The 15,895-nt window shown below is 38.0% G+C and overlaps 1 protein-coding gene across 1 annotated transcript; it reads right to left on the reverse strand.

Moving 5' to 3' along the window:
* Positions 1–7,271: 7,271 nt before the first annotated feature.
* On the reverse strand, positions 7,272–14,821 carry igfn1.3 (immunoglobulin like and fibronectin type III domain containing 1, tandem duplicate 3). Its single transcript, XM_068712728.1, has 23 exons — positions 14,770–14,821; positions 14,499–14,621; positions 14,271–14,407; positions 14,029–14,128; positions 13,893–13,934; positions 13,764–13,809; positions 13,504–13,687; positions 13,286–13,399; positions 13,001–13,163; positions 12,589–12,861; positions 11,985–12,470; positions 11,768–11,892; positions 11,538–11,679; positions 11,102–11,395; positions 10,696–10,992; positions 10,405–10,584; positions 10,162–10,290; positions 9,766–10,074; positions 9,593–9,678; positions 9,261–9,453; positions 8,618–8,914; positions 7,371–7,697; positions 7,272–7,276 (listed from the first exon to the last, which is right to left on the reverse strand). The coding sequence occupies exons 1-23, from the start codon at positions 14,819–14,821 to the stop codon at positions 7,272–7,274; spliced, it is 4,104 nt and encodes a 1,367-aa protein (XP_068568829.1).
* Positions 14,822–15,895: the final 1,074 nt, after the last annotated feature.

Consider the following 15,895-nt stretch of genomic DNA (forward strand, 5'->3'; position numbering starts at 1 on the left):
GGAAAGCCAAGGCTACAAGCCTCACGGTGTGATGACCATGACTCTGGCTCCTTCTGACAAATGCATAAGCTTCCTTGGGCGACTGTGGCTCAGGGGTGGTACAGGGTTGTCCTTCAATCTGAGGATCGGCGGTTCGATCCCCGGCTTCACTAGTCCATGTCAATGTGTCCTTGGGCAATACACTTAACCACAAATTGCTCTCACAGGCTGTTTCTGAACGGGTGTGAATGGTTGGATAGTCCTGATGGGCAGGTGGCACCTTGCATGGTAGCCCCTGCCATGAGTGTGTGAATGATGACGTAGATGTAATGTAAAAGCGCTTTGAGTGGTCGGAATACTAGATAGGCGCTATACAAATACAGTTAATTTACCAATCCTCAGGAACGCTCTGAATGATGCAGATTTTCCGTCTGAAAATTGGAATTAAACCAATTGTCATCGTGATATCAATACATCCAATGTGGGCTATATACTTGTATGAAATTTGTCTTTTGAGTAGACTTTTGTTTTGTATTAGTTTCTCCAAATGATCGGTATCCTTTCACTTGATATTTTACAACGTATTACTTCCTCAATGTCTGTGTTGTCTTTGTTTTGTTTTGTTAGATTTGAGAGTTATGTCTAGGGGTTTAAGAAAATATTATTACATTTTACATTACGATATTATGTTTTCTGATATTGTATTAATTCCCCAAAACACTGTATCGAAAAAAAGAGATATACGTATATTTATATTTATATAGAATGTATATTCTTATTTTAAATATATATACACACACACACACACACACACACACACACACACACACACACACAGAGTTCACATTTCTTCATTTATTATATTTTTCAGCTAAAGAATATTGCAAGATTATTATAACTTTTTACTGATGTATAGGCAAATATACATTCCTGCACTAAAAGTAGTGCTATGATGTTGGATGTTAAGACCCTGACCACTAGCCATCAGTTAGCGTCTGGTGCCCTATTGTTTGCTGTGTGTCCCGCGCCCCTGTCACTATTCTGACCGTGTGGGCGGCTTTTTGGCCGATTCAGCATGTTGACTTAAGTCAAGAGGGCACACACACATAAGGCTCTTCTCATTTTTCATCTTCATCTCATCTGATCCCTCCAATACATAAGTGTGTTCACACTGACATGGCCATCTGGAATGAAGCAGTGAAGTGGTGAGCGAGAGTGTGAGTGAGAGTGATGTGAAAAACGGTTGGCAAACACTGCTTTGTTTCATGTTTGTATTGTAACAATGGCTTTTCTATCCGCAGTCTTCAGGTTTTCCTTTTTCAATGATGAATGAGACTTGTGCCAGCTGCTGATATAGAGAGTTATTTCCTCTGATGCAGGATGTACACGCGTACTGGCTGTTGGCTGCAGTTTTGGAGATGTCTTTAAGTTTAACTTTTTGGGCAAGACACGGGCGATGTGAGGCGACGCACCAGTCGGCTTTCGTCGCCGCTAGTTCTTCGGTTTGTTGTGGCCCTTAGAGACTTCTCTGTCTCAGAATGTATGCATATGCTGTTGTGTTCTTTTACTATGACAGTGTTAACAATTTTCGTATTATTGTTACTTTACTGCCACTGCCTACCTTTGTTTGAAGGTTGGATTCACAGCTTTTCAACAATGCAACATGTACTGTATATCTGTTACATACACACAAACCACCTTGAGATTCCTCATGGAGTCTGTGTTGCTGCCACTTTAAACCACAACCCAGTTGTTGTGTTCTTAGTAATAACAGAGCTATGCTCAGTTTGAGCACGATTATGCGTGTGTGAATATTTTAAGCAGTGTAATTAAATCGGATGCGTGGCCCAGAGACTATGACTGTTCTCAGGCATGGGCAGCTGATATGAGAGGCTTGATGTTCTTGAAGGCATTTATTGCATAGGGTCACTGAAGTCAGGAGTTTAGAATTCTACCCTGCAAAAGAATGACAAAACAACCGGACATCACACAACCCAGCTGCTATGCAACATGGACAAAGGTAACCCCATACGTGCGTTGGCAACAATTTTTTCATTATTAATTTATTTTCATAGGAATGTACCCTGCATCGGCCTAATTAGTTACTAAACCTAAACTTCAATAAATTTGCAAAATTAATTCTAGTCTGAAAAAAACATCTACTGCATCTGTGTTTTTTATGTTATAAAAGGAAGGCGTCTTTATTATGTCGGATTGAAGCAAACTTCTTTTGTACTGTATGTTAACAGCCGTTATGTGTAAACAAAATCTTTGTGTATCACTGCAAGGAATTGTGTACTATTGGCATGTTGTTTGAGGCTTTTGAATGTCAAAGCCGAGTGCAATAAACTCCCAGTTAATAATTGTGTCTAAAATAACAGGATGCCATGTGGCCAATGATAATATTAGTGTGTCCTGAGACTTAGCCACAGTCGCCCCAGGAAGATACACAGTTGTTTGCAAGGTTGCACTTAGTCATGCACATGAAATTTTTATCTTTTATGACTTTCTATAATAAACTTGCGATATGCTTTGAAAGCATTGCAAACACATGCAGGCAGTCAAAGAGACATTTGAAGCCATGCGACAGGTGGCAAAGCAGAAGCAGAGGGCACAAAATGGAAAGGAACAATACATACTGTATCTCACTGTATGCCACGCATTTGTGGTTAGCTAAATGTGATTGCAGCAAACAAACTACTTAATGATAAAATACAGTACAAGTATAGCCAAAACAAAGTTACATAATTGATTGGAAATTGAGTTCACAAAATATTGGGCATATGAACAAATTTGTAGCCAAGAAATATTGGATCTTTTACTACCATGGTGTTGGTATTTTTTGTTTTTTTATTTAACTGTCTAGGCAACAATTCGATGTATTGCCGTGGTCTTTGGTAAAAACATTCACGGTGCCCAGATGATGAATCATAATGACTTTATAGTTCCCCTGATCTTTCCTCTTGAGCAGTTGACATCTGGTTCTGTGGAAAATGTCTCCATAGCTATTGGTTGTATTCCAATCAGGGCTAGACATTCATTTCTTGTAAGGAAAGTGGAAGAGAATTTTACATGCCCCACTGGAACAGTTAAAATTCATGAAAAACAGAATACTGTGTGTCTTCACTTCCACTTCACTTGTCACAATGTGACAATTGCCGCTCGCTGCCACACTCAATAATCACACTCAGTGCCTCGCCACTAGCCCCCCCCCCAATTGCCGCTCGCTGCCACACTCAATAATCACACTCAGTGCCTCCCCCCCCCCCCCAATCCCCGCCCTGCAGTTAGCTATGTTTGTATCTTAGATAATCTCAAAATGTATTTTTGGCTCAATGCGACTCATTCAGCGAGAGCAGTCACCATGCCTATCTAACTTTAGAATTATCCAGTGAATTACACAGCTTCTATTGCTTTTATTGAACATCAGATTCACAATCAAGGCAAGGTTGAACACAGTGTTAGAATCCTTTTGTGTCTGTGTATAAAGAAATAACTAGTGCTGGGCAACGATTAGAAATTGTAATCGCGATTAATCGCATGATTTTTCTGCGATTAATCGCGAATAATTACATTGTTATGTGCAAAAGTCAATAATGAATTCAAAAGTAGTGTATTGCACACTTTTATTTTAATAAAAGTACTGCTATATAAACAAAAATGCAATAACATTTGGTTTGCAAACACTTTAAACAGATAAGGTGCTTTTTAACAGCAGTATTCCCTTTACACAGCAGTTAAAATACAGTTATAATGATTCTGATAATAGATATTCAGCCGGTGTTCACAACTTTATTTTCATGTGTGTAATAGATGCAATTTGAAATATACACCTTGAAAACTGCAAACCTATCTACTTCTTTTTTTAATGTTTGTTAAATTCTCAATGGCGATAACTAAATGATATGCTTATTATACATATTCCAAACAAAAACACTTTCAAAACACATATGAAATGCTGTAATATGTGTGGTATTTGTAATAAATGTACGTTGGTACGTAGAGGGTGATAAGAAGCTGTACTTTGTAGGGACTTAGGACCCAGGGGAATGTAGGTGAAGCATGGGAACCTGGGAAGTTATGCTAAGAGTTGCAGTTAAGAGCAGTTTGTTCTCACGTGCTTATATGTTTATTTAAAAACACAACAATATGTATTTTAATATTGTCACGTTTGATCCTGTAACGAGATGATTGCGTGTGTGTGTGTGTGTGTGTGTGTGTGTGTGTGTGTGTGTGTGTGTGTGTGTGTGTGTGTGTGTGTGTGTGTGTGTGTGTGTGTGTGTGTGATTTAATTGTTAAAAGCATTTTAGCAAAAGCTTTTTTTTTCTTTTTTTTATAAATTTGGCTTTGTGTAGGCCTACACTATACAATATTTACCATTATAAGCATTGTGTTAACCAGCAGTTTTCTAGCTTCTCTTCCTTAACCCTTACATACTGTATTTGATGCCTTCACAGTATGGTTCGGGTCAATTTTGACCCAGACCAAGACTTCCCTCATAGTAAGTGTCTATACCAAATTTTAAGCTACAGATCTATTTAGAATGTCTAAATAGCCTATGTCTCATTAATACATGTATGATTAATCCTTAATACATGTTTCAGTATTTTTTAAGTTTTACAACATTTGTTTTTTGGAGAAAAACATCTACTATTACACATTATCATGTCCTGTTTTACATAAGACATGGAAACATAAGTTTATTTTATAGAATTTGAAAATGACATGAACATTCTGGAACTGCTGTAATTTATAATATAACCATTTTTAATCATTGCAACCATTAAACTCTGTCCTCACTGCTATATCATAAGAAATCATAATTATCAATATTAATTCAACATTTACCTCTTAGAACACAAAACATTACATGATAAAATGCTTATTTTAAACTAGTCAATAATCAGTCAGCAATCAGAGTTTTCTTCCACGTTATCTTCCTGCTCTGACACATCCTCCAAATCACTCTCAACCTCCTCATCTTGGAAGAACAGATCGAGGGCCAGTTACACACTAAATCTTGCTGCCATGATGTCAGTCACTGAAATGGCAGCTCAGGTACCTTTATAATGTTATGAAATAATTTCAGGCTAAAAGAATGACGTTTAGGGTATTTTTACTGCTGTCAAATGTTAAAAAGGGTCAAATTTGACCCTAACAGTATGTAAGGGTGTCCATATACACAACATCTACCTATGATTAGAATTTGACAGATATATCCTTTTTGTCTTCGATTTGTATCCCATATTGTTGGGAGAGACTACAAAAAATAAAATATGGTTCGTAGATACATCTGTATTGCAAATCAGACAAATGTTACGTTTAAAACTGAATCTTAATGTCAGTATTTAGGGGGGAAGGATAGAATATTATTGATTATTTTTTGGGATTTAGCTTTAGGTAATTTAGGATGTAGAAATTCAGTTTTAAATGTTGGTGCTTTACAAGATCCATGTTTAAATCAAGTAGTCTGTTGAATTGGTTTGGATATAAGTCATTGGTCAACTTCTGTCTGGTAAGGTGGTGGTTACATTTCTTATCATGAAGTTTGAATTCGCCAATAAAGATGGTCATGTTGATATTGAATTAGAATGTAAAATGACTCTTTTGGCCAAAAGAATGGCTCTGGGATATCATTAAGGATGAAAAGTTGTTTAGGGATACAGAAAAATATTAAATTTGACACGAAATTATAAGCCTACGAGTTTCCATTGGTATATATAACAAATAGAAACTTGATTAAATATTTCTGTCCATATATTCTTAATAGAACAAGCATATCTTTCTGATCTAATGTCACTTGCTGGTCAGACATGTTGGGTTGCTCCAAGCAGACGTTACCCCTTCCTCTTTATTACATGGCACTAAAATAAAATTCATAAATCTAATTAGATATATGTTGGTATTGTTTGGATGCTTTCATCTACAGTACATTCGCAAACAATATGAACAAAGTGAATTATTGTCATTTTTACCCAGACAAGTGACTTTTGTGCCTGGACAAGTGAAAGGTAAACTAACTTGCATGCCTCAAAAAGTCAATGTTGAACCCTGATTGTAATGAAATTTGTTTTTGCAGAAGTACCACTGCATCAAAACTATTGAGTTATTTTTAACGTTTGGAATCATTCTTTGCTTAATTCTCTGAACCTTTCTGAGCCCACACCAACCTGCAGTCTCACGCCCTTTTATTGGGATTGGCAGGGCGTTTACCTATGCTAGTTAGGATCAACTCGTACATGCTTTTGCGAGGACAATGGAACACATCATTATAAGAACACTGGTACAAACTATTCTGCGGTTTACGTCTGGATTAGACTTTTCTTTGGACCTTTCTCAAGAAAAAAAATAAGAACAGACAGATACTGGTGAACAAGGCCAATATGGAGTGATAGCATATTGGTGTTAGCATTTAGCTCAAAGCACTTCAGTGCCAAAATATAGCCTCACAGACCAGGTAAAGTGTAAACTCTTAATCTTGGTATATAGGCAAGGCAAGGCAACTTCATTTGTATAGCACATTTCAACAACAAGGTAATTCAAAGTGCTTCACAAAGTGCTTCACACATATATATATATATATATATATATATATATATATATATATATATATATATATATATATATATATATATATATATATATATATATATATATGAGAGAGAGATATATATATATATATATATCTATATATAGATATATATATATATATCTATATATATACATAGGACATCAAGTGACACGCTCAGCATTACATTTAGGGTAACAATTGACAAGTAAGACAGTTCAGTGTTGAACAGGAGGGCTTTATTTACATTTTTGGAATAATTATTAATAATTTATACAGGGAATATGCAAACACTAAAACATACTCAGTTAAAGCCATATTGTAGATCGGCAATTTTCCATGAGGAAGCCAGCTGATTTTTTGTTTCTTTTACATGAAACAGCAGAGGAAAAAGAGGTCAATGAATATTGAACATGTTTGGTGCAAAGATTAGCATGTAATTACTGTCTCCTATCGAAGGGCTCTTTGCATCCAGCCGATGCATTTTGTAAAATCTACATTTAAATACAACAGAATCTAATTTTATCCAGTCCATTTGTTTTGCTTTTAAACACCAAGAGCACTATCTTTCTCTCTTTCATCCTTAATTTCTTCTTGATAGTTTATTGAAACCCAGTAATACCGTAATTCACAAAAAGCAGGTTTCAAAATTGGCAAATTTTTCTATTCCATTCATCTTAAATGGAACATGGCATCTTCAGGAGTTCAGGCCCACTGCATCGTCCTATTCTGAAGAAGGATGGAGAGAAGAGAGAATTATTCAAACATGTAGCCAGAGGAGTAGAATTTAAGATGTAACAAATACATATGCATGTGTTTTTACCTTCCACAACAAGTTTAGTTGAACAGTCCACTCTGCCCAGAGGGTTTTCTGCAATGACTGTGTAATCCCCGCTGTCATTCGTGCCAACTGTAAGTATCACCATGGAGCAGACGCCACATGTGTTTGTTATGTAGTAGTTAGTGTTGGTGTTGAGACTGATGTTATTTTTGTACCAGGTAACATGGGGTTTGGGGTTTCCTGTCACAGCACAACTCATGTAGCACTCGTAGCTCTCTGGACTCTTGTGCATTTTTAGCGGAACAGAGAATGAGGGAGGCGTCTCAAAGCTGCAGTTTTTAGTGGCAGGACGGTTCAAAGAAAATGTTTCTGGAAGGAGGCAAGAGAAAGGAAATGAAAGTCAATACAGAGTAATCCATAACTATTGATACATTTTCCATCACTTTAGTCTCTCTATTCCCAAGTTTTAATTTAACTACCCTCAGTGTCTATGGCAGAATATGTAGCGATATAAAATGATATAACTTCCATGGTATTTTTCATAAGGCAAACAAAACATTTATTCGCAATGATAAACAACGTTGCCATACAGTATGCCCTACCCATATGCACAAAAGATGACTTGAGGTGACAGCTCAGACTTATAGACTGACAGTAGCCAGTTGATCTTTCTAAATTGTCTGTTGATATTATTTAATTGCATTTTTATGATAATTTTATTACTTCTTTTATACTTTTATTAAGAACATCGAATCACTTGTTTCCTTATAGGTTTCTGCACATCTAGGGCTGTGATTTATTTTCAAATTGCTTGACTTGTACCAACAGTCCAAACCCCAAAGAAAAATAATTAGTATTTTTTTAATTTACATTTTAGAACCTGGAACCAGCTAATTTTCTGCATTTAGACTTAAAAAAATTAAATTGATGATATTTCTTTTTGACTTAACTACTTGACCGATTGACTTATTGTTTGCAGCTCTATACTCATCAACATTTATTTAGACCTGGGTTGATGTCTTTTAAACTGCGGTGAGGTTGCAACCAACAATTATTTTCATTGTCGAATAATCTGTTTGGTCAATAAAATTGTGAGAAATTCCTGTCACAAGTTTTGAGAGCCTATATGACATCTTTACATGCCTTGTTTCATCTGACAAAAATACCTGAAAACAATTTATTAGTTATCAAAGTGGTTGCCATTTAATTTTCAGTTGATCAACTAATTGAATACCGAACTACTTGTTTCTGCTTCATGCACAATTTTGTATCACTTTTGTTAAACCTGCCTTTAATTCTCTTCACTTCCCAGATTGTGGACTCAGAAGGTTTGGAGAGCCCCATGTCATTCCTGGTATAGACCCGGAACTTATACTGCCTCCCCGGCATGATGTTGATGACAGTGATCTTGTTATTGAAGAGATGGTCTGCCACAGTTTGCCAAGAACGCTTAACAGAGTCCCGCTTGGTGACCATGTAGTGCAGCCTGTCGTCTTTCTTCTCATCTGGAGAGGGAGTCCAGGACACCGTCACCGTTCCCGGCACAGTCTCCTCCAGCTCCACGGGGCCTGGAGGCTTGGGCTCGTCTAGAAACGAGTAGGAAAAGGTTTGTAATATCTTGCTATTAGTGTTGGTGTCTTTACTCTCTCAACTTTGCTTTGCTCTCTAAACTTTCCCCACCCATCCCTAAAGTCCACAGGATACACAAAATGTAGTAGACACAAGATTTTGTATATATTGTATGCGTGTTTGCTTCATTTATTTAGCACTAATTACATTTTCTTTGCACTTCTGGACTCTATTTGCTTTTTTTCAAAAACTACATGGAATAATCTTAAAAAGAGAATGCATATCACACTGCAAATCCATTAACCATTGATACTCAACTTGTATTTGTTACGGATTAGTTGAAATTCGCCTTTTTCACTTTACCTGTGACTCTTATCTCAACACTGGAGGTCTCCTGACCAACAATGTTCTTGACAATGATTGTGTAGATCCCAGTGTCATGGCGCTCTGCTGTGGGGATCATCAGCTGCGATGATGTGTCTGTGTTGCTGACTGTCACATGCTTGGCGACAGGATTACCGTCCTTGAGCCATTTGATAGCTGGTATTGGAGAGGCCTGCCAACAACAGGAGATACAGGGTTAAGATGTGGGTTCATACTTTTTTTGTAGAGCAGCAGAGAAGTGTCTAATCTGACGCTTTGAACGGGACTTTGAACAAAACGACGTGGAAGGTTTTGTGTGAGTTATACTGAACCTGAAAGTTGAAGTTGACTCGAGCAGAGTTCCCAGCTTTCATCACCATTAAGTTATTCATCTTTTTGTCAGTGAATTGAGGTCTCACTGTAAAAGTATAGGAAAAGGTAATTAAATGAAGGTGAAATGTATCAAATTTTGACTGCAGACAGTTCACAATTTCCACCTACTCACCTGGAGGAGGCATTGCAATGATGTAGTTGTTCAACTCTTGGGGCTCCCCGTCTCCACCCTCATTGGAGGCTAGAACTCTTACCCAGTACATGGCCATGGACTTCAGACCCATAATAGTAAAGGAGCTCATAATGATAGGATTGGAGTTACAGCGACCCCATTCTGGGTTTTCTGCTGGTCTGAGCTCCACAAAATATCCTTTGGCCTCATCCTGGACCCCTTCCTCCTCCGTGGGTTTGGTCCAGCCCAGCGACAATGTTGAGTATGTGGAGTCCGTCACCTTCAGGTCAGTAACTTTACCTGGGGGCTCTGGAAGCATGAACATTTAAGCATTGAGATTTAAACAATTAAGTGTTGAGATAATAATATTGTAGCTTTTATCAGCTTATTACTCACTCTTTGGATCTCTGGCAAACACAAATTCAGACGGCGCACTTGGCTCTCCAGCACCAGAAATGTTGATAGCTGATACACGGAACTCATACTCGAAGCCTTCAACAACATCTTTCACTGCATACGTTTTCTCTGTTGGCGTGTCAAAAAGTATAGTTTAGACTATACAATTTAGAATATAATTCTAAACGTTTGCACATTTCCAAATAACAACGCTACGACTGTATTCAAGATGCAGCACTGTACCTTTGATGGGCTCATCGGGAGGGTTGACAAGGCCCCACAGATTACTGCCATTCTTGCGTTTCTCGACGTTGTATCCCAAAATGTTGGTTCCTCCAGTATTAGTGGGTGCAGACCAAACAAGATTGATACAGTCTTTGAAAGCACTTTCAACTTTTGGTTTAGAAGGAGATCCAGGGTATGCTGAGTGATGAAATAGAAAAAAAAACATTGTCACTTTTCACAAACTCACACAAAGCCCTTTGTATTTGAGACACCGTCAATACAAGTCGTCATGCTTGTAAAAAGACTCACCCTTTGTCCCTGCCTGAATGTCATCTGTCTCTATCATTTCACTGATGCCTTCATCCGTTTCCGCCCTGATGTGATAGCAGTACTTTCTGCCATGATCTACATCAGCATCCCTGTATTTAGGCTCTGGGCCAATCTTGCCTAATTTCTTCCAGCTGTTTCGGCCAAGTTGCTGGCGCTCCAGGATGTAGTCTGTGATAGGGGAACCTCCGTTGTCTTTGGGAGTCCTCCATTTAAATTCAATGCAAGTTGACGAGCTTTCAATAATATCGACCGGGCCCAGGGGTGGTGTTGGTCTATCTGTAAGGAGACGAAATAGAGAACAAACACACTCATTTCTACTTCTGTTACAACCTTCGTACAACTGAAAACATGCAGTTCTCAACATGCAGTGTTCAACAAACCTTACCTAAAACAACAAGCTGAGTTATGGCCTCAGTTGTTCCACATTCATTTTTAATCCTAATCTTAATTTCTCCTGTCATTTTGCGTTGGCACCTGGTAAGCACCAGGCGGCTGTGTGAGGAAGACTTCTCTATTCTGATATGGGTGTCCTCCAAGAGCTCTTCGCCCTCGATATACCACTGGATCTTCATGGGTTCCCGGCCCACAAAGGACATCTTGAAGGCTGCATCTTTCCCAACTTTGATTGTGACAGGTTTTCTGAACTCGGTGAGGTCATCAGGGTAAATTCTTGGAGGATCTAGCAGGAACAACAGACATATTATTAAACTGAAAACTTTAATTGCTGAGCTGAAAAGAATATTGTTTTACACATTTTCACAGTGGCTGCCTTTTTGCTCAGCTTTAGTTGAAGTGCCTCAAATTGATTCTGATTAATATACCTTCAACACTTAGCGCAGCTTCTGTTTTACGGCCATCAGCTTCACAGCGGTACTTTCCAGCATCATCTTCTTTGCAGTTCTTGATAATTAGTTTGCGATAAGTCCCGTCTTTAACAATACAGATATCTTCTGTAGCCGTTATCTGAAATGCATGAACACACACATGTAAACACACGTAAATCTCATGAAAGTTAAAGATGAAAGCTACTCCTCTCTCAACTCCTCCTCACCTTGTTCCCATCTTTATACCAGACTCCGTCACAGTCCTCACTGCTCAGCCTGCAGACCAGTTCTGCATCAGTGCCAATGATTGCGGTTACATCTGACAGTCCACCCGTGAAGTATACTCCTGGGTCTTAATGGAAATACAATGGTATTGTTAACCAGGAACAGGAATATATGAACGAAGCAGTACTTGGAATTTAATTACTATGTTCTAATGCATACCAATGACTGTATCAGGGACGAGTGGGCCTGCTCTCACTCTCTTTCTTTTCTCTTGAGCCGGCTCCTCTTCTTCAGTATCAGCAACTTCAGCAGGAACCTCTCCCTCTACATCTTCTTTCTCATCCTCTTCCTCCGCTTCTGTTTTTTCTGCGCCATCTTCCACTTCCACTGCTTTTTTCTTTGTCTCTGCCTTTGCTTTTGGCTTGGCTTTAACTTTGGCTGCCTTTTCCGGATCCACTTTAGCTTTAGCTTCTGCTGCCGCAGCTGCTGCCGCAGCTGCTGCCGCAGCTGCTGCCGCTGCGGCCGCTGCGGCGGCAGCAGCGGCAGCTTCCGCCTCGGCTCTTGCCTTTGCAATCAACTTCTCTCTCTCTATCTGTATCTTAGCCTGTTGCTCCTCAGCAATCTTCAAAAGTTCCTCTCCCCCACCACCTGCTCTGGTAGTTTTGCGAACTTTCTTCTTTCTGTGTGAGTTTGGATCATTGTCAGCTAATAAAAAATAGACAGAACAAGGACATTTTTTAAGGCTTCATGGTACATTTTCAGTATTAGATAAACTGATGTTGAACAGTCTGACAAGATGCAGTTTAAAATATGTAAACAATACCTTCCACTATAAGCCAGGCATTGCAGGAATTAAGTCCAGTCACAGCCGCATAAATTCCTTTGTCCAATACCAGGCAGTCCTTCACCACCAATGAGTGAATCAGCATGTCCTCTGACACAGTAATGTCATATTTCTCCCCTTGCTCTAGTGGGTTATTCTTTCCCATCCATTTGAGCTTTTTCAGGGGCTGTGAGAGGACACACTCAAACACAGCGTCCTCCCTTTCCTCTGCTTTCACATCTTTAATCTTGACCAAGAAGTCCACAGGGGGAACTAGACGGAGAACAAAATTATTATAACCATAATATTTAATAACTTCAGTATTTCAAATTTCCTTTCTCAGGACAACTCATGTAATCACAGCTTTTTTCGACTTCTGTGTGTAGATAAATAATTCGGTGAATCTTCTTACGTTTGAAGTCAGTTGAGAAGATCTTAACTCCATCAACCTCCACTTGGTATAACCCTGCATCGTCTGGATCAACACCGTTGATGCTAAACACAAACTTCTTTCCCACCTGCTTCAGTCCATGTTTTATTTCTGTGTCCGCTTCAAAGGGAATCATAATTCCATCCTGTTTAAACATAAGCGGTTATAAATGTTAGAACAGTTTGTAGTGTTTGACTGTCAGTCCCTTTGTTTAATTAATTCACCATTGGGGAAAAAAAAGTAAATATTTAAAATGAGACATCTCACCTTGAATAAGAAGATTTTGCTTTTAGGGTCTTTTAGTGACATTTCAAGTTCAAACTCTGCATCACCATCAGCCTTCAATTCAATGGGCTTTAGGTTACACAGCCTTTCAACAACCTGTATTAATTGGAATTAAGAAAAATAGGTTTTAGAGTTTGTACTTGTACTACAGTATTTATTTATATAATTATAAATGCCACTTAGATAAAGCAGAAACATACCTTTGATTGCTCTTGCTCCCTCTCAATCTTCCTCTCACTTAGTTTGTTAAGCATCCCACGGAAATCAGTGACGCCATACTGAGCACAGATGGTCTCATAATCTTTCTTGTCTGCACTCATCAACAGTTCCCAAAACTTTTCATCAATTTCTGGTTTTTTGTCTTCTTTTACGTCCATGTCAACCCTACAAACCCCCCAAAAAATATTAGTAAACACTATACTGTATGGTAATAATCATACAATGTAAATGTACTACTTACTTATTTTTTAAGGCCTTTTTGAAGTCCTCAGGTGTCTCTCTGATCGCTACGACAAAACCAACAGCATGTTAACAGCTTTTACTTAATGACTGACATTGCATTATTACAGATTAAATGTTGGCTGTGTACCTGCTCTCGATTCTTGCATGGCTCTGCTCTTCTTAAAACCAACTAAAATGGAAAATAATTCAGAGAAGTGAGACAGATGGTATCTATCTGATTTATTGTAAAACAATGTATAATGGAATAGAAGTGAGGAACTGACCCTCTATAATATTAAGCGCAGCAGTTACAACCGCTTTTCCATATTCATTTCTGGCAAAACACTTGTAGGTGTCGGCTTGATCCGCCGCTACATCAGGCATCTATCAATCAATACATGATTATCAGTATTTTTGCAACAAGGCGGCTTAATGATCATTCCAATGTATTTATTGATTCACCAGTCTCCTTTAGATTTTGTTATTTGAATAACTATTCCTTATCACACATGGTCAGTGATCTCACCTGTAGTTGGTATTCACCAGCAGTCTCATCAAAGACTATTATGTTCCGTTCTTCATTAATTTCCCCATCATTTCTCACCCAGGTAACAGTCGGTGTTGGGTTGCCAGTAACGACTGCTCTGAAGATAGCCAACTTTCCTACAGAAATGGCAACAAACAATGTAAAATTATTTTATTATTATAAAAAATCAAAAAGGAATAAGTTTGGAAATGTGATTTTACTTCCTACCTTCTTGAATAGTTAGAGCAATAGGTTTCCTAGTGAAATCTGGGGTGGTCATGCCTTCAGGTAGTTCTTCCACATACTGCGTGATCATAACTCCAGGCACCTTTGACCTCCTTTTAATTTTCACTGTCAATCAATGAGATAAATTGCATTATTTACAAATATTTGAAGGTTTAACAGCTTTCATATGTCTCAGAAAAGGCTATATGTTTTCATCACTTATTCTATTGTTTGTCAGTAATTTGTAATTTGTGTTCAAACTCCAGTTACATACCCTGTCCTGGAGCAGTTGGCTCCTCCTCCTTTGCTTTACGTATTTTAAACATCTTGATCTTGACACAGCTTCTCTGTTACTGCAAAAAAACATGCAGAAAAACATGCACTTTTAAAACGCTTAATATTTAATAAGGCAACACTGTTAGGTTTGCTTATATACCGTTGGTAGACTTGGTTTTCACTTTGATGGTTTCTTTGATTATATAATTGGCTTATTTCCCTTTGTGCCCAACATATCCTAGAATTCCAATGTAGTCTGGAGCTGAGCTCTACCAGTTGGTCTGAATCTGTAATGGGTATCACATCATTGTTTTAACTAGTGGCTCAAGGCAGTGCGCCCGCTTTTACAACACTATGTTGATGCACTTTTAAGTAAATCTTATCCTTTGAGAGATCGTTGAGATGTAATGGGACACAATTTATTCCTCCCACCAATAACACGCGCTGCATTGTCTGACGTCAGTGTTACACTATGAGAGTAAGACGTATGTCGCAAATGGTGTAAGGGTTACATGCATTTGTAACTCTATCTGTTCTATATGTGACAGAATTCCTGAGATCAACTCTTTGTAGATTCCTGTAAGTGACTGGCCTAATTTGGCAGGCAGTAGGTCACATACCTCATAAAACATCTACAGTACTGTATCATAACTCAGGAGGTGGCACACGTGGGTGCCTTACTGCAGATGTCATTTATTAGTCATAACCAAAGAACCATTTCTTTTTAGCTCTGAATTATCTCAAGGTAAAAAGATACAATTTGACTGTACCACCACAGTCAAAGGTTAACATTTGGTTGGTTAAAAATATTCTAAGTTTGTTTACATGAATCAAAGTTGTTCTGAAACTATGAGATGGGAATTTTGATGATCAATCAATTCATAATTAGATTCTAGAAGCAAGTTTCAGTCACCAAAATCAAATACTCTTAGAAGCATTTCAAAATATAGAAAACAAATCTATTTTTACACCAATATACTAATTAGTAGTTCCTAATTTGATTTAATTGATTTATACTTAAGTATAAATAATTACTTAAGTATCAATCAATGCTTAAGTATATCAGACAAAGGGTGTGGACTGATTCTTGAAAAACTTGTCAGGTCTATGTCCTTAATCTCAGA

This window comes from Cebidichthys violaceus, unplaced genomic scaffold, assembly GCF_023349555.1.
Source record: "Cebidichthys violaceus isolate CVI_PGR_0920_01 unplaced genomic scaffold, fCebVio1.0.p SCAF_17, whole genome shotgun sequence".
Taxonomy (NCBI): Eukaryota; Metazoa; Chordata; class Actinopteri; order Perciformes; family Stichaeidae; genus Cebidichthys; species Cebidichthys violaceus.

Excerpts from the sequence above, each read along its gene's own strand:
- igfn1.3 (XM_068712728.1), bottom strand. The coding sequence starts at position 14,821 with ATGTTTAAAATACGTAAAGCAAAGGAGGAGGAGCCAACTGCTCCAGGA. Across the intron at positions 10,585-10,695 it reads CATTCAGGCAGGGACAAAGG|CATACCCTGGATCTCCTTCT; the intron begins GTGAGTCTTTTT and ends TTCATCACTCAG. Across the intron at positions 10,291-10,404 it reads TCCCGATGAGCCCATCAAAG|AGAAAACGTATGCAGTGAAA; the intron begins GTACAGTGCTGC and ends ACACGCCAACAG.